At 25.9% G+C, this 24718-nt stretch overlaps 4 protein-coding genes across 6 annotated transcripts; 3 read left to right on the top strand and 1 right to left on the bottom strand.

Annotated features, from left to right (window-relative positions):
* The first annotated feature begins 114 nt into the window (after positions 1-114).
* Positions 115-4081, top strand: LOC129607575 (activin receptor type-1). 2 transcript variants are annotated; one of them, XM_055518653.1, is made up of 12 exons: positions 115-225; positions 350-464; positions 883-921; positions 1553-1634; positions 1692-1890; positions 1941-2164; positions 2221-2275; positions 2339-2498; positions 2560-2782; positions 2841-3028; positions 3087-3312; positions 3370-4081. In XM_055518653.1, exons 1-12 carry the CDS (start codon positions 165-167, stop codon positions 3517-3519), a joined length of 1722 nt encoding a protein of 573 aa, XP_055374628.1. In that variant the 5' UTR covers positions 115-164; the 3' UTR covers positions 3520-4081. The 2 variants fall into 2 exon arrangements, with proteins under 2 accessions (XP_055374628.1, XP_055374629.1); XM_055518654.1 differs by lacking the exon at positions 883-921 and having other exon boundaries at positions 3370-4080.
* Positions 4082-5014: 933 nt separating this feature from the next.
* On the top strand, positions 5015-11964 carry LOC129607573 (calcium permeable stress-gated cation channel 1). Its single transcript, XM_055518651.1, has 4 exons — positions 5015-5122; positions 6642-8010; positions 8092-8492; positions 8569-11964. The coding sequence occupies exons 1-4, from the start codon at positions 5118-5120 to the stop codon at positions 9095-9097; spliced, it is 2304 nt and encodes a 767-aa protein (XP_055374626.1). The 5' UTR covers positions 5015-5117; the 3' UTR covers positions 9098-11964.
* Positions 11965-12193: 229 nt separating this feature from the next.
* LOC129607219 (condensin complex subunit 3) lies at positions 12194-17947 on the bottom strand. 2 transcript variants are annotated; one of them, XM_055518040.1, is made up of 15 exons: positions 17652-17947; positions 17414-17590; positions 16889-17356; positions 16690-16838; positions 16428-16637; positions 16101-16344; positions 15711-16025; positions 15513-15644; positions 15257-15453; positions 14539-15202; positions 14383-14487; positions 13534-14328; positions 13410-13475; positions 13200-13268; positions 12194-13145 (listed from the first exon to the last, which is right to left on the bottom strand). In XM_055518040.1, exons 1-15 carry the CDS (start codon positions 17844-17846, stop codon positions 12507-12509), a joined length of 4425 nt encoding a protein of 1474 aa, XP_055374015.1. In that variant the 5' UTR covers positions 17847-17947; the 3' UTR covers positions 12194-12506. The 2 variants fall into 2 exon arrangements, with proteins under 2 accessions (XP_055374015.1, XP_055374016.1); XM_055518041.1 differs by having other exon boundaries at positions 13212-13268.
* Positions 17948-19951: 2004 nt separating this feature from the next.
* On the top strand, positions 19952-23522 carry LOC129607175 (sulfide:quinone oxidoreductase, mitochondrial). The gene is made up of 7 exons (XM_055517955.1): positions 19952-20241; positions 21759-21864; positions 21938-22162; positions 22240-22440; positions 22514-22723; positions 22802-22988; positions 23081-23522. Exons 1-7 carry the CDS (start codon positions 20126-20128, stop codon positions 23398-23400), a joined length of 1365 nt encoding a protein of 454 aa, XP_055373930.1. The 5' UTR covers positions 19952-20125; the 3' UTR covers positions 23401-23522.
* The last annotated feature ends 1196 nt before the right edge of the window (positions 23523-24718 follow it).

The following is a 24718-nucleotide window of genomic DNA, read 5'->3' as shown; positions in this document are numbered from 1 at the left end:
TAGCACCAAAAGATGTATAACATTCAAACAAGAATAAAAAAAAATACTACAATGGCAGCATTCTTTGTAACTCAAAAATGTCTAATTGGTCGCTACCTTAAAAATTTCATGTAGCGCTTTAGAATTATTTATATTTTCGCCATTTTTAACTAATCTAAATAAAGATGAAGAGGAAATTTTGGTTTATTGTAATTTATAAATATTTACTAATAACTTATGCAAACGGTTGGTTTCCATTGTAGTGATTTTTAGATCATTTTAACTATAATAGTTGATTTTTTTTTCAACAAGCCTTATTTAGATTATTTGTAAATACATACTTTATATCTTACGAACTTAAAATTTTTAGGGGAAATTGAAGGTCGATCTCTAGATGGACATGAAGAAAGTTTGGATTTTGGTATTAATAATATAAATGAAAGAAGAGAAATTCCTATTCAAAATTCAGTTCAGCAAAATCCTAGGTAAGTAAATAATTATACAGAAAAATTTATAATCATAGATTAACTCAAAATCACAAGTGCTCCTTTTACTGAATTAAAAATCTTAAATTTACATATTGAATATATATTTTATAATTGTATAGTAAATTAGAATTAGATAAGAGAAAAAATAGATCAAAATGTACAATTAAATTTTGCTTGATATCTTTTATTCGATTTATAAAGAATTGTGGACATTTAAGGCCACAACATAAAAATAAATTTAGACGTTTTAAAATAATTAAGAAACGAATTTGAAAGTATTGAATTTTTGCATCGTATACTTTATAAGATTAACTAAGTTTAAGACAATAAGGTAAAATTGCTTATCACACGTAGGCATTCGTATTTTCCTTAAATTTTGTAAAAATAATTAAAATGTATTTTATTTTCTCTAAAGGAGACATTCAAAGTCTAAGAGGAGAATGAAAAAACGCAGGTAGACTTAAAGCTCGTTTTTTGTAAAATTTTTATGTTTGAATAATGTATGTTTAATTAGCTTGAAATATATTAATTTTTATTTGATTTATTTATTTATAATTAATTACCTACTTATGTAGTTTTTAAGTTATTAAAACATACTCAATGCAAAATATTACGTTTGCGCATATTTTTTTAGTTTAAATTCAATTGTTTTTTTTTTAACTTGAGTTAATAAAATATTTAAAATATAATTTTTAAAATATAATGATTTTATTGAAAAAATCTATTAATTGAATTCTAATCTAATTAAAAGTCTAGTTATTTTTGAAAAATATCAATTTTTTTATATATTTTTTAGTTTAGCAATTTAGTTATTTATTTTATTAAAAATAATAAGTTCATACAATTTTGAAACACTTTTTATTTACATATATTCATTTTATTTAGCTATTTTTCAATCACGCATCTTGATTTTTTAAGTAGGTAGCTACTTAAATTATTTGCTTTTTTATTTGAAAGCTGAGTTTATGTATCCTTATAAATTTATATTTTAGCGCTAGCTAGATTTTTTATAATATTTTTATTTATACTACGTTAATTATTCTATTTTACAGTTTTCTAATACACGAAATTGTAAATTATTTCAGATACAGATGCTACTCTTGCGAATACTCTGATTGTTATGATACTGAATTGCGCAAAACTCATTTATGTCAAAATGCTTTACAGGTATCTATTAATTTAATATAGTAAAGATATAATTTTTTACATAGAATATTTATTAAGTGTTGGAAATCTACCACGAGAGAGGTAAATGGTATTGTCCGTGTTTCTAGAGGATGCACTACTCATGACAAGATACCATTTTGCCTTAGTAATACAAGCGCCCCCGGAAAGCCGGAAAATGGTCGTTATAGTATTGAATGCTGTACTGGAGATTATTGTAACGATGGTGATTTTCCCGAAATACTAGACTTTCATGAAGGTAAGAAATTAAAAATTAGAAATTTGTGTTTATTCATTAATTATTTGTAGATGATGTAACTCGAGGGCAAATTGGAAATGACAAAATTAAATTATCAATGGCAATATTTGGACCAGTAGTTTTTATTAGTTTACTTGCAATTGTAGTAATATATTTTATGCGTAAAAATCATCAAAAAAGGCTTCTCGCTACCCGTAGTAAACAAGATCCAGAAACATATTATGCCAGTGACGATTTATTGAGGGCAACTAGCGCTGGAGATAGTACACTTAGGGTAATTATTCTTTTTTCGTAATATTGAACTGATAAAAAAAAATTAATTTTTCATAGGAATATTTACAACATTCTGTAACCTCAGGCTCTGGAAGTGGACTTCCTCTCTTGGGTATATAAATCTCTTGGTTCATAAAAGCATAACAAATAATTTTATTTTTAATAAAAATTTCAGTTCAACGAACTTTGGCCAAACAAGTAACTTTAGTAGATTGCATTGGACGAGGAAGATATGGAGAAGTTTGGCGTGGTATTTGGCATGGCGAAAATGTTGCTGTAAAAATTTTTTTCAGCCGAGATGAAGAATCATGGAAAAGGGAAACAGAAATTTACAGGTACTGTCTAAAAGTTTCCTTTGTTTCATGATATCTTATTCATTGCGCATATTTTCTTTAGTACGGCGCTTCTTAGACATGAAAACATTCTTGGCTATATTGGCTCAGACATGACTTCCAGAAATTCATGTACTCAATTATGGCTTTTAACAAATTATTATCCATTTGGGTCTCTTTTTGACTATTTAAACAGGATGTCCTTAAATCATAACGATATGATGCAAATATGTCTTTCTGTAGCGAACGGGCTTGTTCATTTGCATACAGAAATATTCGGCACTGAAGTAAATATGTTTTAGAAATTTTAAATATATCACAAAATTAGCAAAATTTTAATTACAGGGTAAACCAGCGATAGCTCATAGAGATCTCAAATCTAAAAATATACTAGTCAAACCAAACGGTGTATGTGCAATAGCCGATTTTGGTTTGGCAGTCACTCATTCGCAAGTGACTGGAAAATTAGACTTAGGAACTAATCCAAAAGTTGGTACAAAACGTTATATGGCTCCAGAAGTATTAGATGAAACGTAAAGAAAATTCTCATGTTAAAATAAAATATTGTGCAATAATAAAATTTTATTTCAGAATAAATATGAAATGTTTTGAAGCTTTAAGACGTGCTGATATATATGCGTTAGGGTTAATATTTTGGGAAGTTGGCCGTCGAACTCTTTCTGGTGGTATAGCTGAAGATTATAAAGTTCCATATTATGATGTTGTGCCGAATGATCCAAGTTTTGAGGATATGAGGAAAGTAGTATGTGGTGACAATTATAGACCTTGTATACCAAATAGATGGAGTTCTGACATGGTATGGAATATTGAAAGAAAATGAAAAAAGATATTTTTAAAGCTTTGTATGTTTTAGCTCCTAGCAACCTTGTCAAAATTAATGAGAGAATGTTGGCACCAAAATCCTAATGTGCGATTACCAGCCTTAAGGATAAAGAAAACTCTTCTTAAATTAGCTTCAACGGATAGTAAAGTTCGATTAGATTATGAAGAAGAATGTGTCTGATTAGTAAATAGAAAACTTTAGTTTTAATAATTTTAGTATTAAGAAAATATTTTTAGCATGTACTTTTTTTTAAGTTGTATTTTTTTAAGATAAAAAATTATTTAAAAAAAAAAAATTGCGCAGTGTAAATAAGATTTGAAATAATGAATAATTTTTAAATTTTTTATAATGTTAACTAAATATGTGACGAAATTTATAAGAAATTACTAGGAATGAAAATTCGATTTGCAGATATTTTCTAGTTAAATTATTTTATCTCAAATTAGATTGCTCAATTTCAATCGGAAAATTAATTTGTTTAGACTTTTAGTTTTGAAGAAGTAGATATTTTATTATTAAATTTAAATTTAATTTTTTCAGTTTTAAAAAATGAATTTTATTTTCCAATATGTAAAAAATAATTACCGTTCTTGTCCTCATTATATGACCGTTTACTTTTTTTTTTCGAATTATTTTAAAAAATAATTTTTCTTAGAAAATATCATTCCAATGTTGTTTCAAATTTAAATATTAAAGAATGAAATGTAAATATAATTTCTTTGAAATTTTCATGTATATACATACACAAAAACACGTTATAACTAAAAAATAAAAACAATTCATATTTGAGACATTTTTAATAATTCAAAAATAAAAATGTATTATTAGCAAAATTATTTGTCAAAAATTTTTTTGTTACAGAATACTTAAGGAAACTTAAATAATGAAAGATTTTATATATCTAGAGATATTAAAATTTTTAAATTAATTTAAGTAAATTTCATTTTATAACAGTATTGTAAAATAATCTGTGTAAGACAAACTACATTTTACGTTTTTTTTTTTTTATAAATTTGTACGTAAATAATCCGTATTTACCATAAAATAAATTAATAGCAATGATAGAAATCATTATATTATTCAGTTCATAAGCATAAAAAGATACTGTTTTTAAGATAAGGTTTACTTTTAATATTAAATTTTATAGATTTAGTTTAAGTGCCATTAATATTTCAAAATACATAAATTTAATTAAACTAAAGTATTTTGCATTCTAAGTTCAATGAAATATTTGCTAGTGGATTCTGTCACTGTATACAATGAAAATCATCTTTTGTTGAAAAAGATGAAATTTGTTATCGTTATTTAGTGAGAGTTGTAGAGTGTTATTTTTTCGTGAAGATACATGCAATACATGATTGTGTTTAATTTTTTGAGAAGTCGTATCAATTTTAGTATACACTTTGACGTTTGTAAAAACTAGCTCAATTAATTTTTAATCGTTGTTTAAAATTGTTTTCGAAGTTTATTTATTTATTAAAATTTGACTGAGTTATCTTTTAATTTTGCCTCGTAAAGGGATCTATGATTTAAATTATTGTAGTATTTAATTAAAAAGCTAGATAATTTTAAATTAAATTTCGCATGGAAATTTACCTAAAAATAAAAAGTTTTAAATATGTCCATAGCTTTGTTTAATCGCCAAGAGATGGATTGTCAAATTGACAACTTAATATATTCAGATTAGTACGATACTCGAAATCTTCTGCTGTCAAATTAAAATTTTTACTTTTAATTTCAACATTCAATTCTGTCCAAAAATTTATTATAATAGTATAATGGAGTAAGTTTATTTTTTTAATTATACTTTTAATAAAGCTAAATAAAAATAAATAAATTATAAAGGACATTTTGATACAATTTTAAAGTTATATGAAGTAAAAGCAAAAATTTTACTTAAAGAATTTTGTGAAGTAAAAGTAATTAGGTTACTGCAGAGTAGCAAGTGGTGTTTTTATAAAAAAAAAAAGAAAAATAGTAATATTGTGGCATTAAAACACAAGGTCAATCCCTTACCTTAATAAAAAAAAATATGAATCATCTATAAAAATAACAATGTTTAAACTAGAAGTATAATTTGATAAACTTGTTTACGTCATTTACAATCAATGAATAAAGGAAACTTAGTCTTATCATACGTATATACTCGTACATTATGTTTCATTGAAACGTATTTCAAATCATTTTGTATATACTCGTACATTATGTTTCATTGAAACGTATTTCAAATCATTTTGTAGTTATTGTATTTTTCCCCAATTTGTAAACAAAGAACAAAGACAATTTTATTGAAATAACATCTAAAATTATTATGGCATACTAATGACTTTGTTTATAAACACACTGTTTTATTGTTACTATTGTTAATCTGGAATATTAAATGATTATACTGACAACCTATGAATTTATTTCATGATATACATATTACATTAATTAACAGGACCCGTTTTTGTCCTGTACACTTAATAAATGTAAGTGTAGGTGATAGTTTTTTTATTTTTTGTACCCAGTTTTTATATTTTCGATTGAGGTAGGTAGGTAGATCCTACATCCATAAAAAATGTAAGGCGAAATTAACTATTATCGAAATCTTATGAATACCTAATTAGTTACCCCTTTAAAAGAATATATTTCAAGATTCAGTAAGCCACGTCATTTTCGATGTTAGTGAACAATTTGTACTTATAAGACGAGATGTTTTGAAATATGTCATTAAAATATTTTTCAATTTTTTATAAATGCTATTTCAATAAATCGATCTTATCAACTTTAAATGTATGTTTAACTTTAAATGTATCTTTAGATCTTTTTTGAGATTTTTTAATAATTTTAATATAAAGAAGGAATTTTTTCATTTGATTTTACGAAATTAAAAGTGAATCTTATTATATTAAAAATGAAAGTAAATGAAGAAATCTACTTGTATATATGTACATACATACATGAATACAAATTAAATAAAAATATGTCTTGTTGGAACTAGATTAGCCTGATATTGCTACAAATTTTTAAATTAAGTCCTATTGAATTTTATAGTTCCGATATTCGATAATAGTTTTTCTAAATTGCGACATCTATACTCACTACTATCAGTACGTACCTATCTAAGTAGGTACTAGACTTAAATTTTTCACAAATTTTATTTTAAAGTTGCTTTTTCACAAGATAACTTCAATGATCAATGCAAAAATTTCGAAAATATTTGTAATTTTTAAATTTTAGAATAATTTCAATAAGTTTTCCAGTTTCATGTGAAATAAATATTACATAATATTTTTTTTGATCTTTTACATAAATTTCAGAACGAACTTTAGTATACCAGAAAATTTTAAAGCACGTTCGTCAGATGAATGTGCTTTGGTGAACAACAAAACAACGGTAGTGTTTAAGAATTTGTATGAAGGAATCCCGGATACACTACTGTTAAATTTTATATCATGGATGTTATTAATATTCCTATTTACAATAATGCGACATCAAGCTTGGGATTATGGTCGATTGGCTTTAGTTAATGGTAACGGAAGTAAAAAGCGTTGGACACAACTTTTTTATGCTAAAGCTAATGAAGATTCAACGATGTTGAATTCTCCTTCATCCCCAGTTGCTCCTAATCCTCAATTACCTCAATCAAATGTCAATCATACTAGCGACCAAGGTATGTTTTCTTGGGTTATTACAACTCTAAAATTGAAAAAAGATCAAATATTAATGCATAGTGGACCGGATGCCGTGCACTATTTATCGTTTCAGCAACATTTAATAGTTGTAATGGGTATTATAACTGTTATATCAATTGTAATAGTTTTGCCAATAAATTTTCAAGGCACAATATATGGGGACGTTAATAGTTTTGGCCACACTACATTGTCAAACTTGGATCCAAAATCACCATGGCTATGGTTTCATGTTATTATCGCTATCGCATATGTTCCTTTAGTTGTATTAATAATGAGAAGAACTTCAGGTCGCAATGCCTTTAAAAAAGTTCCAACACGTAGTATAATGATAACAAATATAACAGTAAACGAAGATAGAGATAAAAATGTTATTCGAGGCTATCTACAGGAATTATTCCCTGATGTAACAATTAAAGATATTCAATTGGCTTATAATATTAACAAATTAGCTGTTAAAAATGAAGAATATGAGAAAGCAGTTGAAGCTCGCATATACTGTGAAAATAATAGAAATCGTAAGAAAATATATGTGAAACCTGAATTCTGTTCTTGCAACAAAGTTGATGCATATGAATACTATCGGGAAGAAGAAACAAAGCTTGCTGGAGAAGTAGCAAGACTAAGAGCATCAGCATTAAATCATCCATTGGGTGTTGCTTTTGTTACAGTTTCAACCGTTGCCGAAGCTCAAAGTATTATATCTCATCGTCCAGTTGCCCATAAAAATTGGAAAATAACGGTAGCACCGGCACCTTCTGACATTTTTTGGGAAAATTTAAATGTTTCTCCAAGTAAATGGTATTTTAAATGGTGCGTGGTGAATATTTGCCTATTTTTGGTGCTCTTTTTTTTAACAACTCCTGCAATTGTTGTCAATACATTAAACACATTTTCTTTTACAAAAGACACCACAGACAAAATATCTCGTTTTAGTCCGCTTATATCCGAATTTTTGCCAACTCTGATGCTGTTAACATTATCAACAATGATGCCGGTAAAAATTTATATATTGCTTATAATTTAAATTTTTTGTGTGGCATTATTTCACATGATTATAATGTCAAATTCTTTTTAGGTTCTTGTTGCTTTTTCAGAAACTTGGCTTTACCACTGGACGAGGTCCTTAAAAAATTATGCTGTAATGACTAAAACTTTTGGTTATTTGCTTTTTATGATCCTCATTTTACCTTCTCTTGGGTTGACAAGTGCACAGGCATTTGTTGAATGGACAATCAATAGTGCAGTAAATAATAAAACGAATTATAGATGGAAATGTATATTTTTGCCGGATAAAGGAGCGTTTTTTGTCAATTATATTATTACCGCAGCTTTCATCGGTACAGCTTTAGAGTTAATTCGATTCCCAGAATTAATAATGTATACATGGAAAATGGTAACTTCCAAATCTGAGGCTGAAACTCCTTATGTTCGAAAATCCATTTTAATTGAGTATCCATTCGGTGTTCATTATGCCTGGTAAATATTTACAGATTTTAATTAACAAAAATTTATTTATTCTATATGTTTTGATTAATTGTTATCATTATTTTAGGACAATTTTGGTTTTTACAATGTGTACGGTATATAGTTTGGCAATTCCATTGATTATGCCGTTTGGAATGCTATATTTGGTCTTTAAGCATTTTGCTGATCGGCATAATTTATATTTCGCGTATGGCCCCAGCAATATGATAAGCAAAAGTGGTGGTAAAATTCACTCAACTGCAGTAACCATGACAAAATTTTCTATAGTCGTATTGATGGTCATTCTGACGGCTTTTATAGCAGTACGTGCCGGAGAAATTGATGCAAAAGCTATTATATTAATTATTGCTTTATGTATAACATTGACATTGTTTACATTTATGTCACCTATTAAAAGGTGTACTATGAGAAAACCGTCTATAGCCGAAAATATAGGACCATCTCCTCCATATATAGCAAACGTTTTGATAAATAAACAGGCTTCTACAAATGAAAGTCCTGCGTTTTCTGGATATGGTTCAGATCGTATCGAAGATCATGAAAGCTTAAATAGCGAAAATCGGAATAATGGTAGCATTAAGGACATTGATATCTAAAACTTGAAAGAAATATTTTTCGCTTTTACTAATTAAGGAGGAAAAAGCATATTTTAGTTAAATAGTAATCAATAAGAAAAAATTAAATATGATGTTATATTTTTTGTAACTTTTAATATTTTAAATGCAAAGGAAGAATATATATATTCCAGATGTTAATTATAATAATATTGCCTTCACGAAAACAAAAAATTAATGTAATAAAGCAGAAAATTATATTGTTAATCTTATTTCTACCTCTAAAAAATTAAGAAAATTTACCTTTATTGTAATTGTCATAAGTTTTAAATCATGCGATATTATTATTTTTTTTAATTGTAATTATTTTCCTAATTTTGGCGATTGTGTATTGTTCAATAGAAAAAATATTTTAATAGAAAGTTTTTCACACAAAATTTTCACTTAAGATCGAAACGAAATGAATTTAGTATGTGATTGTATGTATAAATTCTTATATTATATATTTGATTTATGAAATTTTAGCTGTAACTTAGTTTTTACCTTATTTATTCAAAATTATTAAAACAATTACCTAAATAAAATATTTACATAAAGAAATTCGGAATGTAGCTATAATAATACCTCAAATAAATACTTATAAATACTAAAAATAAATAAGTATTTGAATGAAAGATTAGGTATTTTTGTATTATAATTTGTCATCACTATTCATAAAATATTGCGTTTACTGCCAAGTCGAAAAATTAAGTAATAAATAAAAAAAATTTTCATATTAAAGCAAAATAAATAACTTTTAAGTGAAACAAGGTTAAATTTCCAGTGCAATTTTTTAAAAGAAAACTTCTATGACTACTCAAGCTATTAATTTGTGATATCAACTTATTCCTTGTTCATTTTATAGTAATTTATACGATTTAAAGATATAAATAAACATGGTTTTATAAAAATAGCTGCATTCTTAAATATGTTTTATTAATATTAATTCCATATGTGTACGATATGTGCGTATCTACATACATTAATAATTATTTTTATACAAGTTTTTATAAAAAATTAAATTAAGAAATATGTACATATTATATAATAAAAGCATTCAGTTAGTTATTGAGAGATTCAAAACTACAAAAAAAAAAGTATTTTAACATTTAGTGAAATTGAACAGTATGTATAATTGTATCATAGAATAATTTCAATTATTTCAAATAGTACAAAGCTGGAATTTTGAACATTAAAAATGAGTTCATTTAAATTGAATTTATAAATCAGGGGGATTATTTTCATATTTATTAAAAATTTTTACAAAAAAATTCATTTTTAGTTACAAAATTAAGTAGTTTCGAAATTTTTAAAAATATCTAAAAAACATTTAATTTATTATGCAACCTAATTTCATATGATCAACTAAGTAATCAGTAGCAATTTAAAAAGAATTTAATTTAATTCATGGATTAATTGCTAACATTAACTTAAAAAACATTAACCTTTTAGAATTTTTTATAATTTTTAAAAAAGAATTTAGTTAAAAAATTAATATTTCTTATGAAATTATATTATTAACCGAATATATTGTATGCATATGCTTTTCTAATCACACAGTTACATTTCTTGAGAGAATCCAATAAATTCGTTCATATATTTGTTTAATTTTTTATTCCAGCTTTGCTATTGTTATATCAATAATATTTAGAATTAAGAGTTTCATTAGTGCTAGAAATAATTCTATAGCACTATATCTGGCCTTTTTAACTATATATATATATGCGTACACATATAATCATAATTAAAAATTTATTAATACATATTATATACATACTTGCATTAAAATATGTGTATCTATTAAAAATTATACATATTATGTAATTATGTAATTTTAAATAATTATTCATTTGCACCAAAAAACCCAAATATTTATAGTTAAATAATTATAATAAATATGCATTCTTCCAAAAAGAAAATGAAAATTAATTTCTTGCACTCGTGAACTTAGTAAAAAAGAAAAAGATAAAAACTTTATAAGCTTTTAATAATTTTTGTAATAAATTTTAAAATTGAACTCAAGCATTAATTTTCTACAAGCAAATAAAATAGAAGTTTTTAAAATATAAAAATTTTAGAATAAAATCACACAATCAATTGTACTTTGAAACCTCTTCTGATAAAAATATTTTTTTTGACATTTATCATTGTAGTTATTTATTTACTAAATTTGAATTTAATTTTTTAATTAAAATGTTTAAAGCCAATCAATTTTTATTTGCAGAGTGCTAGTATATCTTTTGTATATGACCACAGAAATATGCAAAAAGTTGATGTTAACCAATTATATGAAATTTACATAATGAAAAGTCTGACTGGTTAAAAATTTTAGACACATTAGAAATTTTATAAGTTTATTAACTATTAATTAATTCTTTTGCTATGTATATATAGTTAACAAAAAAAAGTTACCTGTGATCCTTACAGCAAATTAATTGCAATCAACGGAATTCATTCGAAAACCTTCGAAATTTTTATATTCAAATTCATCTTGTATTCCAAATTGAGCATTTTTTAATTAAGTTTCAAATTAAAATAAAAGAATTAAGATAAAAAAAGACTAATTTATGATACAAAAGACGACTTGCGTAAAAGATAAATAAATTAATAAATACCTTTTTTATTCAGTTCAGTTCATTGTTTGAATTTGTGGTCATATAAAAGGGATACAAAGTGTATGTATATTCACATAACTATAATGTAATGTTAAAAAAGTCCACGTTACATAAGCTTTAGTTAAATTCTTTTAAGCTAAAAAATATGTAAGCCCAGATTTTTTATTTTTTTTTAACTTTTGTAAAATTTTTTAATATTTAGATTATTTTTGATTACTACCAATATTATAATAAAACTAATAAAATGAAAAACTACATATTGTATTTTATTTTAATTAATTTATTATCATTCTAACTTTAATGGTATACAGGGTACATTTTTCAAAATTTCGACATTTTGATTAAAAATTTAAATGTACAGTAAAAAAATATTTTGTCATTATAAATAAACATTGAAACTCTTTCTTGTAAAAGTTTGACTTGCAATAATAAAGTTATTATAATTTTATTCCGTATTCTCATGTAAAAAGTTGTAGAGAAAATTAAATTTTTTACTAGAGTTGCTTATTTTATTAAAAGTTTTATCAACATTTTTTTTATTAAATTTTTTTGTTAAATCTTGAATTGAGAATTCATAGGAGTAATAAAGTCGTTTATCTAAAATATTGCATAACGCTGAATTTAAAATTTCTTGATATTATTTTTACATGAAAAACAGTAAAATTTTTCATAACAGAACTTACATAATTACAATTACAGGTGCGATTCAATTTTACGTACAAAAATTTTTATTTATATTTATGTTACGGACAAAGATTACAAGCAATACATTTCATATGACAAAAATTTATTCTTCGTTATTTTTTTGTTAATCTGCTGCTCTTTAATCGTACAGGAAGATTTGACTTGGTATTTAAGTTCTTATTCTTTTTTATTGTATCTTCAGTTTCATTTCTTAAATTCGATTGAACTTGTTGATTTTTATTTACTTTGCTTGAATCGGTTTTATTGCTCTTGTTTTGTTGTTGTTGTGAACTTTTGTCCTCCTTACTATTAACAGTATTTTTACTTACTGGAATTCTACTTGCTTTTCCTCTATCAATACTTTGTTTTAACGTTGAAAAATTATCTGACAATCGTTTACGAGTTACAATTGCGTTTGCCAAATGATCCCTTTTTGATGCACTTCTGGTACTTATGCTGGGAGAATTTTCATTTGAAGTATTACCAGTTTTGGTCTGTTTACTAACTTTTACTGGAGTTTGATTTTTAGACGGAAATGTTTTAGATTTTGCATCAACTTTTTGATTAGACTGATTCAGCGCTTTGCTTGCGGAGTTTACATTTTGTGAATTTGATTTGGGTGCAACTGGTTTCGGAGTTTTCGGGTAAGCTTTTTTCTCACTTTCTGCTGTTGATAAGATAGTTACATCCTGTTTATTCTTAGTAATGGAACGCGTTTGTTTGCGCTCTGAAGTTATGGAACTTGCTGGAGACTATAATACCGAACGTTTTATTATTTATTTTATATAACTTAACTAATCACTTACTTTTTCACTTACTTTTGGATTTTCCACTGCTGCTTGCACAGTTTTCGTTTTTGAAACGGAATTTTTTTTCTGTGCAAATAAAAAAGAAAGTAAAATTAGAAGGAAAATTTAAATTCCTTTCGAATTGTTTTTCAAAAATTTTGTTTTTAAGAGAAATAAAATTTCTCAATTTATTTAGAAAAGAAATGGCAATTTATAAGGATATCTCACCAGTCTACTTAATTCCCTTTTTCCATGTTTATTTATGACAGCTTCCGGAGATGCGGCAACCGCTTCCTAAAATAATTATTTTTAATATAGAACTTGAACCCAATATCATAAATATAATATTTACCGATGTTAAATCTAAACTCAAGTCTGTTGCAGTTTTATTTATAGCTTCATTTTCTTCATCATTGATTTGAGTGCTGCGTTTGTTTTTGTCAGAGGTATCTGAATATTCTTTATTAGTGGTCGTGCTTGATTCAAGAGCTGGTTGAGGTACTTCTTGAATTCCTTTTATATTGGCTTGCATTTTTGCTTCGATCCGGATTTTAGGTGGCATAGTGGGTCCATCTTCGTTATTATGTGAAGTTTGTCGAAGATTCAAGGATTTTCTTAAATATCTCATATTTGTATTATTATCACGGCCAAATGTTGTGGCAGATTTGTTGTGATTTACAATGGAAGCTTGAGCTGATTCATTTGTATTGTCGGATATTGTTTTTCTAGGGGTTGAATTATCTGACATAAGCGGAGGTATTATTGCGCTTACATTTTGTGTTAAGTTTTGGGTGATTTCTTTTGAAATGGTTGCCTCGATTGCAGTACTGTTTGGAGTCTTTGCATTTGGGGAATTAATATTACGGTCATTGATTTTACATGTGTTATCCTCATTTTGTCCCGGAATTTTTTCTAATTTTTCTTTGTTTACAAGCTCGTTGCCTTGGATTGAATTTTCTGGTAAAGCATTTTGTGCATGTTCACTACCATCACCTTTTTCGTTTTCAGTTCTTTGGTTTGATTGCCCTGTTTCCTTCAGATTATCTCTATTTGGTTCAGTTTCGGAAAAATTTGGCGCACTATTTATATTTACACTTTGCGTAGTTTCTGTTGTTGCTTGTGTTTCGTGGTCAGACTCATCTTCATCCTAGGTATATAAAAAACTTACTAAAAAGCGCATTACTGAAACAGTCAAATTTACCTCTTCTGACCCGTCTTGTGTTACTCTCAAACCTCCTGCAAAATTACCATTCAAAACTTCTTTAAAACTTCTTATATTTTTAGCAGATTTAAAATCTAGTTCGCTCTGTAATGAAATTTTATTAACTAATTTACTAATTAATTAATACAAGCTTACCTCTAATAATTTGTCGCAGCATTTTCCTAGATCATTTCTTAATGGAGCATCATCAGATGCAGAAATTTCTAGACTGAATAGCTCTTTTGATAAAATTTTAACTAATTCTTTATTGCTAAGGTTATTCTGCATTTCTTGCATGAAAGATAAAGCAATGGTATTATGAATATTTAGACCCGTACTACAAAACTGTGGCCTCGTGGCATCCACAACAAATTTTATAACTGTTTCGGGCTTAATTTCATGAAAAGGGCTGTCATATGGAGCAGTTAAAATTGTGTTGATTGTTGGTAATAAACAAGGTTGCAGGTATTCTTGTCTCTTCTTTTTAATTAAATTTCTGTAGAACATTCCCAAAATTTGGTTAATCTCAGGTTCAGTAGCTGGATTAAAGTACTTCAGTAATAGCTTTTCCATGATATCATCATTTTTTATATGACCATGAAGTACTAACCGACACATTCCTTTCACTATTGCTCGAAGAATGTATACATCCTCACATGTATCCAAAATATGAGACATCATAAAAATAACATCAACATGAAAGGTAGAAGTAGAAGAAACATCTTCATCAACATCCAAAAACTCTAAAGTGTTATATAATTGACGACGATTTTTATTTTTATTCTGCTTATCTGTATTTTCAAAATGGTCAAACCCATACCTAAAATTCATACTTTAATAAAATATTATTTTTTTTTAATGAAATTTTATTTACCTATCTATTAACTCAAACAAACAGTCAATAGAAGTATTCCAAATGGTTATATTTTGATTTTTAAAAAATTGTGTATAAAGTTCACTGTAAACATCTTTGGCCAACTGGTCATAGAGCATACTATAAGCTGTTCCACACTTTAGAGCCCAATTTCTTACGAATATTGTACTTGATTCAATATGTCTTCTTATAAAGTTCTTCACAAAAAAAAGATACAATAAAATATTTTATTCAGACAAAATCGATTTTAATTTACCTTATATAATTCACAAACATTTGGTGTTAAAGAATTAACTTTTTTTGAAGCGACCATGTAAAATGAAATTTGTAAACATTTAACTATTTCTTCGCTCGTTATTTTTTTGGGCTGTTGAAGATTTACATATGCCTTAAATCAAAATATCGCTATATTTGTATATTCATGTGTATGTGTATAAGTAATATATAAACTAACCGACTTTAGCCTGTCCGAGTTTTCTGAAGTTGATGTCTGGATTAATAGAGGTTTTAATAAATTCATATATTCCTCATGACAAGCGCTTTTTTCTTCAGTAATTTTTTGCGCTTCGACGTAGTCTTTTTTGTCAACATAATTTCTTTCTTGCTCTTCTAAATCCAATATTTTGACACGAAGAGAGGTGATTTTCAATTTCAAATTTATATCTGAATTTTTGTCTAGAAGTTCATCAATTAAATTCCTATTGTTTAGAAAATCATTTAAATTTCCGGCCTTGGTGTCGGTTATTTCTTTTATTATATCAACAAAAAACTAAAGGAAGGAAATTTTTTTGTTAAAAATTTAAATTTAGGTTAACTAATATAAATACGATAATAGCTTTGTTACCTGAAGCCGATCTTCCTGATTAGTTATTAGATTTTCCGCACATCTGACAACCATTTCGACTACTTTTCCATTAATGTCATGATTTTTTAATAAGGTCCCCAAAAGTTGTTTAAGATTCTCCCTTCCTATCTCATCGCCCAAATCAAATGTGTAAACTATTTCCATCAAGCCCAATAAAATGTATTGATTTTCCATCTTTCTCCACTTATCATCGTCGTTGCTCAGTTTTCTAAGTTCGCAGAATCTAAAATATTTTAATTGATTGTAGGTGTTTGATATATTTTACTATTGTTTAATAGTTTAAAAATATATTGAATATAAACTTACTTTAGTATATACAAGCAAAAGGTGCTTAATTCGGGAATAATTACGTCAATTTCATCAGCCATTTGTTGCTGCAAATATTCTATTAGACAAATCCAATAAATGGACACCTCAATTTTAAGTTTTTCATGTGGAACACATTTGTAAAATTCTTTCTCTAGATCATCCCTTTCAATTGGTAAGCATTTGACTAATTCTTCTACGTTGCCTTTTCTAAATAGAATTGTATAATATTTCGAACAATCTTTTAAATTTATTATTATACTTAAACATTTCCTTAAGAGCTAATTTCGCGGTCTTACGAAATCTATCAATTTCAGCTTCATTTGCATCTAGCTTTAGAGCAGATATTAATTCGATATAATCCTTGTTATAAGATTCTAACCACTGTGGAAGCATAACCGAAGAAACAACCTAGTAAAAGAAAACTTTAAAAAAGGAATTATATGAAGAATTAAACAGACCTTTTTAACCATATCAGATCGATCGTTAAGACCTTGTTCTAAAAAAGTAAGCCTTTGCGCAACTTTATAGGAACGAACTGGATAACTGCTCATATTTAAATAAGTGTGCCGACGTACTTTTTCGTCTATATCCCATAAACGTTCCAAAATATATGGTATTGTGTTAAAGTTTCTACCAATTGAACTTATTACGGCCATGCGGACTTTAGGTGAAGGGTCTGCACCTAAATGAAATTGATATGTTTTCAATATAATATCGTCAGGATTATCAGGATTTTGAAGTCTTTGCAAAGCAAGAATTGCTTGAACTCTGACGTTTGGATTAATATCACTCAGTCTTGTGTTCATGTAACTCATAATGTTATCACATATACAATCGTCAAGTGCAGCTTCAGGACCTAGGGCACACAGGATAATATTGACAAATTGACATAAACGATATCTTATATGTGGATTAGTGCTGATCGTCTAAAACCAAATTAGTCGTTATAAAATATAAAGAAGTTTTATATTTTATATACTTACTGATGTGATCCATTTAAATGTATCAAGTAATACAGGATGTGTTATATCACTTTGATAGGAAGAAATATATTTTGCACAAAAGTGCAAAGTTGTGTTGGCGTACTCGTTGTTTTCTTCAGCTTCCATTGCTGACTTAATCATTTTAATAAACGTAAACATAAATGCATCGTGATCCATCTAAAATAAAATAAGACCGGAAATGTAAAAATTTATAAACCAATATTTTTAAATGTTCAACTTTTTTATATAATTGTTGCATCTCCTTAATATATTTGTTATGAAAGGTTTCGCAAAGTTGTACGTTACTCATTATGTTATACATGGGGCCTTGTTGAATAGAAGAATTCTCTGAGTTCTCGTTTTCAATCAACTCGTCCTCATTTCCCTCTTCTTCTACAATTTTTTTCATGGGGATTTTCCTTTTTCTTGCCATTTTTATAGATGAAAAAAAGAGTTTCTAAAAATTTAACACCAACTACATTAAATTATTTTTATTATGTATTTTGAACGACGCTAAATTTGTGACGGTTGATTGCTAGCTTTTGTTTGACATTTGAAAAATATTTGAAACAATCCTATTTCAAATTAACGTGCTGCCATAGCATAGCACAAATTACTTGACGAAATAGACAGCTAAAACATAGACTGTCAGTAAAATTTTTTTTTCCTTTCAAATATAATAAAAAATTTTATAATATTCTATTAAATTTTTTTCAGTAGTACTATTTAAAATTTTTACTTTCTTTACTTAATTAGTGGATAGGGAACATCATATGAGCTCCCGAAATATAAACTATTAGGGTAGATAAGAAATCCTTAAGAGAGAGAAAAAAAAGATATAGCTTATTGCCACTCTATTAATTTTGTCTATGGTTGAAACTTATTATCTATTTAAGTTTTAAATTTCAAAAATAAAACTATATTTTATTTTTAAAATTTAAGGTTTTATTTTTCAAAAAACATTTTTGCATAAACGATTATTTTTTTTCTAGTTTTATACTAGAAAGACGTTATTATTATATCATATACTAAAAATTAATGCCACATACATAATACTCGTATATCTATCAGGCCACCAAAATCAAATTATTTTCCGAAATTTCGCAATCTTAAAAAATTACAAAAACTATTCTTAATGTTTATGTTTTTGAAGTATTCCGATTGAAATATTTATTTATTTTTTTTTGTGAAGTATTTTTTGTTATTCTCACTGTGTTCACTATGGTTTCAAAAGCAATTTAGATTGTGATATTCTTTTTGCTTTTTTTTTCAATTTCTTTTAAAATCCAATTTCTTATTCAAAAATACATATTACCCTTTTCCTTCCATTTGCAAGACAAAAAAAGATTTGCTACGTTAAAAATTGCATTTTTTTTTAATTGTATTTTTCAGATGGAATTTACTAACCGATTTTTTTTAAATTTAAATTTTTAATTAAAAAAAATATATAGATTTTGTAGAGTAAAAAATATTAATCAATTTTTTTTTCACACAAATATTTTCCGGCCCCCATCGAAACTCCATATAAATTTGAGAAATTTAAAATTATTTTTGAGTTACTCTTGTCTCAAAAACCCAACCTTTATCAGCTTGATATGTGGTATTACTAAAAATAATAAATTCAAAGCTTGATATAACAAAAATATTTCAGTCGTGATTCAAAAACTAAAAATATAAAGATGCAAGGAAATTAATTTTTGTTCTAAATAAAGGTAATAAAATTAAATTAGATAAAAATATTTACAATCGGTATAAATTTGAAATTTAATATATTTTATTTAAATCTCTGAATACTTATTAAATAAAAGATTAAAAATATTAAAAAAAAAAGCTTAAAACAAACAGTATGGTAGTAGCAATACTTAAATTGAAGTATATCGACAGCACTGAGCCCTATTTCAATATTAGTTATTAATTTTTGAAGTTTTATTTTTTTGTTTACATGTTTCATCAAATATCATTTATATATACTATTATACTATATACATTATAAAATATTATATGTATATATACAGTCAAACCTCTCTATCTCAATACTTACATATTATGATTTTTCTCTCTGTTGAACAAATCTTTCCCTTGAAGCTAGAAACTAATTTATATTAAAAATTTACTCTTTATGTTAAATACAAAAACAAATTAAATGTCATTTCTCTTTAAATATTAAAATTAGATTTTTTTTCTAAAAATTTTGAAGGCTTTAAAACGGTTAAAGAATAATTGGACATTCATTGCCCAAAAAATATTCTAATACTTGTTTGAATTTCTTACATAATAATATAAATTGAAATAAATAAAATTTTATATAAACATAAATATTTACGTTTTTGAAATAATATAGTTCACATGTAATCAAAACTATATGTGGATAAACGTAAAATTGTTGTATTTTTCAATATTTTTAAACTAAATAGAAGAAAATGCATGAATGCTGTCATTCCAGATAAGGAGGTTTAACTGTATATGTAATATGTATATATATAAATACAGATGTTCATTATGTCATTTAGTTTTATCTATTAAGTAAAGTCGATAAGTCAGTATTTTCTTTAATCAAGCTTATATATTAATAATATACATAATGCATGTGTAAATATGATATAGTGATCGTGAATTTTTAATTTTCGCTCAAAAGTTTCTAAAATTTATATTTGTTAAAGTTTTTAATATATTTTTTAAAATTATAATAACCTTATTAAAAATAAGAATAAAATGATTTTTAATCTACTTAGCGGAGGATTAAAAGTAAAATTTAAGAAAATTGTTGTATTCGATTCCAACACAATAAGATTGTTGTCAACTAGTAATAAGCTTCACAATAAGGAAAGGTGGTTAAAACAACACAATATTTTAATTATTAATACAATCTTCAAGAAATAAATTTGATAAACCCTTTAAATTCAGTAAAAGTTTTGTTGGACCATTAAAAAAATATTTTTGATTAAAATATAATTGCGAACAAAAAAATTTGGCTAATATTAAATACGAAATAAAAATGCATATATGTAAATATATATATACGAGTATGTATATATGTATTATACACATAACACTTATTCTAATTTTCTAAATAATAATTCAATTAGCAGTCACAAGTGGTTCAAACCGTTATATGTAATACATACATATGTATGTATAATGTAAATATGTACCTACGTAAAAATACAGATTGCCTCTTTGGGTGGACAGCTTGTATTTGGGAGACATATCATACAAAATTAGCAAATTCGTTAATATCAAATGTACATTTTCTCAAATTTGAAAAATTCACCAAAATCAACTAAATATTTCGAAAAAAAATTTGCACATTTTTTTTTCTTGTAGTGTAGCATTTTTTGAAACTTAAAAAAATTATTGGAACCTGGAAGGTTTTTTTTTAATTCAATTTTTTAATGTTTTAATAACACAAAACTTTAATAATGTAAGCGCTAGTAAAGTAGAAAAAGATTGAATTTTTACTTTCTGTAAATAAAAATTTGAAAAAAAATTTGATCTTGTGGGAGATTTATGATGCTAAAAAGGGCGTTCTATATATCACAAAAATTTCTTAGTCACTCTCTCTTAGGGTCCAGGCCAGGCCTGTATTTCTGTTCTGGCAAAATTCAAAGATGTGAAATTGAGAATAAAAATTTTAGAAATTACATAGTTCAAACATTTATAATATTATAAAAATATATAACGTATATATGTATGTTACGTTTATAGGTATATTGGTTAACCTTATAAAAATCTTATCTAATACATATTTATAATTATCTAATAAAAATCTTATAATGCGTTTACCTCGAAAAATTACAATGTTTTTTTTATTGGGCTGACCATAAAGTCCCCTTTTCCTATATTCTCTTATCTATGTCCCTTCGGCCTCTTCGATTTTTACATACATCAAATTTTGAAATGATGTTGAAAGCAAAGTGTCGCATTTTTGGAACTTTTAAAATTTGGTTTTCTTATATTTTTCTTCAATTTTTCCAAAGATGTGCCTTAAATGAGGCTGGTTTCAAGTCGGACTTTGATTTTTTTTATAGATAAACAGTTAATATTATTAAATGTGACGTCGCCAATATGTTTCGTAATGTTAATAGATATATACGTACAAATGTATTTCTTTTTTATTTTTTAATAAAAATTGTGAATCACGCACTCAGAAGACTTCTAACATCGTAAAATTCTGAATCAGCCTAGATCAAATTTTAAATACATTTTTGAATTTAAATATGTAAGTTCGTATATATATGTTTACTTCTTGCAGATCCTAAAATATACATAATTGAAAATTTATGTCGTGTTCAGAAACATAATATATCAAACAAAAAAAAAAAATTTCTGATTTCGGTTATTTCAGATGTAAAGTTCTGGTTGTGGGTGGTGGAACTGGGGGTTGTGCTGCTGCTGCAAAATTATCTCACAGGTTACCTAAGAATCAGGTTATGTTGGTTGAGCCTGCTGATGTAAGTGCGCGGTGTTGTAACACTTTCTTCATAATTGTTTGATAATCTATTCTTTCTATTTGTATATATGTAGAAGCATTACTATCAACCGATGTTTACTTTAATAGGAGGTGGGATGAAAAATTTGGATAGCTCATGGAAGTATATGAAAAAAATTCTTCCAGAAAAAGCTAAATGGATTCAAGAAAAAGTTGTTAAGTTTGAACCAAGTAATAATATTGTTGTTACAAATACTAATAAAGAAATAGAATACGATATATTGCTAATTGCAATGGGCCTTCAGCTTAATTATAATAAGGTATTATTATGAAGAATTATATAATAGATGGAATTAAAATACATATAATTTATATATTAATATAACCATATTTATAGGTGCCGGGTTTGGTAGAAGCACTTTCTATACCTGATGGAAATGTAACTTCTATTTACTCTCCAAAGTATGTCAACAGACACTGGGAAGCTTTGCAGAAATTTCAATCTGGGAATATTATATTCACATTTCCAAATTCACCAGTTAAATGTCCTGGAGCTCCACAAAAAATTGTGTATATCACAGAAGAATATCTTAGAAAGGTACATATGTGCTGTTTTAATCATATTTTGTTATGTTTGAATTATGATTCTAATTTGTTATTTTATTTAGTAGCATAATAAAAGACAAAATTCGACTGTAACTTACATGACATCATTACCTGTTATTTTCGGCGTAAAACCGTATGCAGATGCTCTCTGGGAAGTTGTGAAAAAGCGTGATATAAACGTGACGTTGAGAAAAAATTTGTGTGAAGTGAAACCTGAACAAAACGTTGCCGTTTTTCAAGATTTAGATAATCTTACAAAATTTATAGAATTGGAGGTTACGACTTGAAATTATAAAATATAGTTTAAATTTCTCACATTTTTCAATTCAATATGTATTTATGTGTGCTTTTAGTATTCATTACTGCATGCTGTTCCCCCAATGTCGGCCCCACTTGAGTTAGCGCAAAGTACTGAACTAGTAAACGAAGCGGGCTTTGTTGATGTACATCCAAGTACTATGCAACATAAAAAATATAATAATATATTTGCAATAGGAGATTGCTCTGCTTCTCCAAATTCAAAAACAGCTGCTGCTGCTGGTAATTTTACTTTTAAATATGAATAATCAAATGAGATTTGGTAATTACATCTTAAATATGTTCTTTATTTATTTTGTTTTTATTTTATTTAGCTGCTCAAACCCCGGTTGTTGTGGATCATATAATGGCAATAATAAATGGTAAAAAATTAGAACGGGTGTATGATGGTTATGCTTCATGCCCCTTGGTAACTGGTTACAGCAAATGTATTTTAGCAGAATTTGATTATGATTTAAAACCGAAAGAAACATTTCCATTTGATCAAAGAAAGGAACGTTATTCAATGTTTATAATGAAAAAAGATTTTATGCCTTTATTGTATTGGCATTTGATGTTAAATGGTTATTGGAATGGTCCCGATACAATGAGAAATTTATTGAATATATTCAGCTTTGGTAAAAAGAAATACTAAAAATGACAAGTACACATTGATGTAATGACAAAAATATATATACATACTTACGTATGTTTTTAACTTATGATATTATTAAGTTGACAATATTTACAAAAATATAAAATATATTTTCATAATATAACTGACCGCATTTTTTTTTTCTTTATATTTTGATTGTTTATTTCAACTTAAAATATACATATGTGTATATACATAAATTGGCCTTTATTACGTTTACGAAAATTTTCCTATTCCTATCACCAAAATTTCATGCTAATTCCAGCCTTACTGTATGTGAATTTGATTTAATAAAGGAAATTTTCATTTCAATAAAAATTCACTCTTTATTTTGATTTCAAGAATCAAAACTGATTTTGATCTGCGAAAATAGCATGTTCGAAAATGGCACTTATTTTTAAAGTTCTAAATGAATTTTTAAGATTCATTACAACTACTGCAAAAATGTTATAAATTACAAGAAAATTCTCAATATTAAGCAACATTTTTATATTACGCTGTTTTCTTCTATTATTTTTCTACTATAGGTATGTTACAAATTTACAAAAGTAAAAATAATCTGAAATGTGAAAAGATTTTGAAGATTTAATTTTAAACTCTCGGTACATGTCTGAATTATTGAAAATCCCCAAATTTAGATGAACTTTGTGAATGTGTGTTAGGTTTAGATATTGAGTCGATAGGTGCAAAAGGTTGGATTCGATATAAAACGCATAAAATTTTGTTATTTTTTTTTTAATATTTTTATTTTTATTGTGAATGATGTGTTACATAAATTATTTTTTAAAGAGAAAATAAAATAGCAAAAAAGTAGAACAAATATTTTTTTTATTTTTTCATACATATAATACATAATGTACATATATGCATTGTTTTGAAAAAAAATATATATGATAAAACGTGTTTTTAAAATAATGTTAGGATTATAAAAATTTAGTAAAATTAAAATAACATAATAGATTTTTTCTCAAACAAATGATTTTCCTTTTTTTTTACCATAATTCTTTTTTTAGTTTTTGATTTTAAACATTATGGGAAAACAAAAAAAATATTTTTTTTTTTGCTATTTGGTAAGTTAAAGCATAAAAATATTTATTTTATCACCATTTAAGAATTAAATTGGGTCGAATTATTTAATTATTATAAAATATAAATTAAGTAAATTAAATTCAATTAAAATTAAAGGTTTGTTTATTATTTTTTTTTTGAGTTTAAGAAGAAATAGTACAAGATTGATGTTTTTGAAGTACAATTAAGTTTAGGTTTTTTTTAGGTAACAAATGATTGAAATTAATTTTAATGACTTGAAACAAAAATT

This window comes from Condylostylus longicornis, unplaced genomic scaffold, assembly GCF_029603195.1.
Source record: "Condylostylus longicornis isolate FDR11 unplaced genomic scaffold, ASM2960319v2 ptg000027l, whole genome shotgun sequence".
NCBI classification, from domain to species: Eukaryota; Metazoa; Arthropoda; class Insecta; order Diptera; family Dolichopodidae; genus Condylostylus; species Condylostylus longicornis.
The sequence above is the reverse complement of the archived record's forward strand: the minus strand, read 5'-3'. Positions and strand labels throughout refer to the sequence as shown.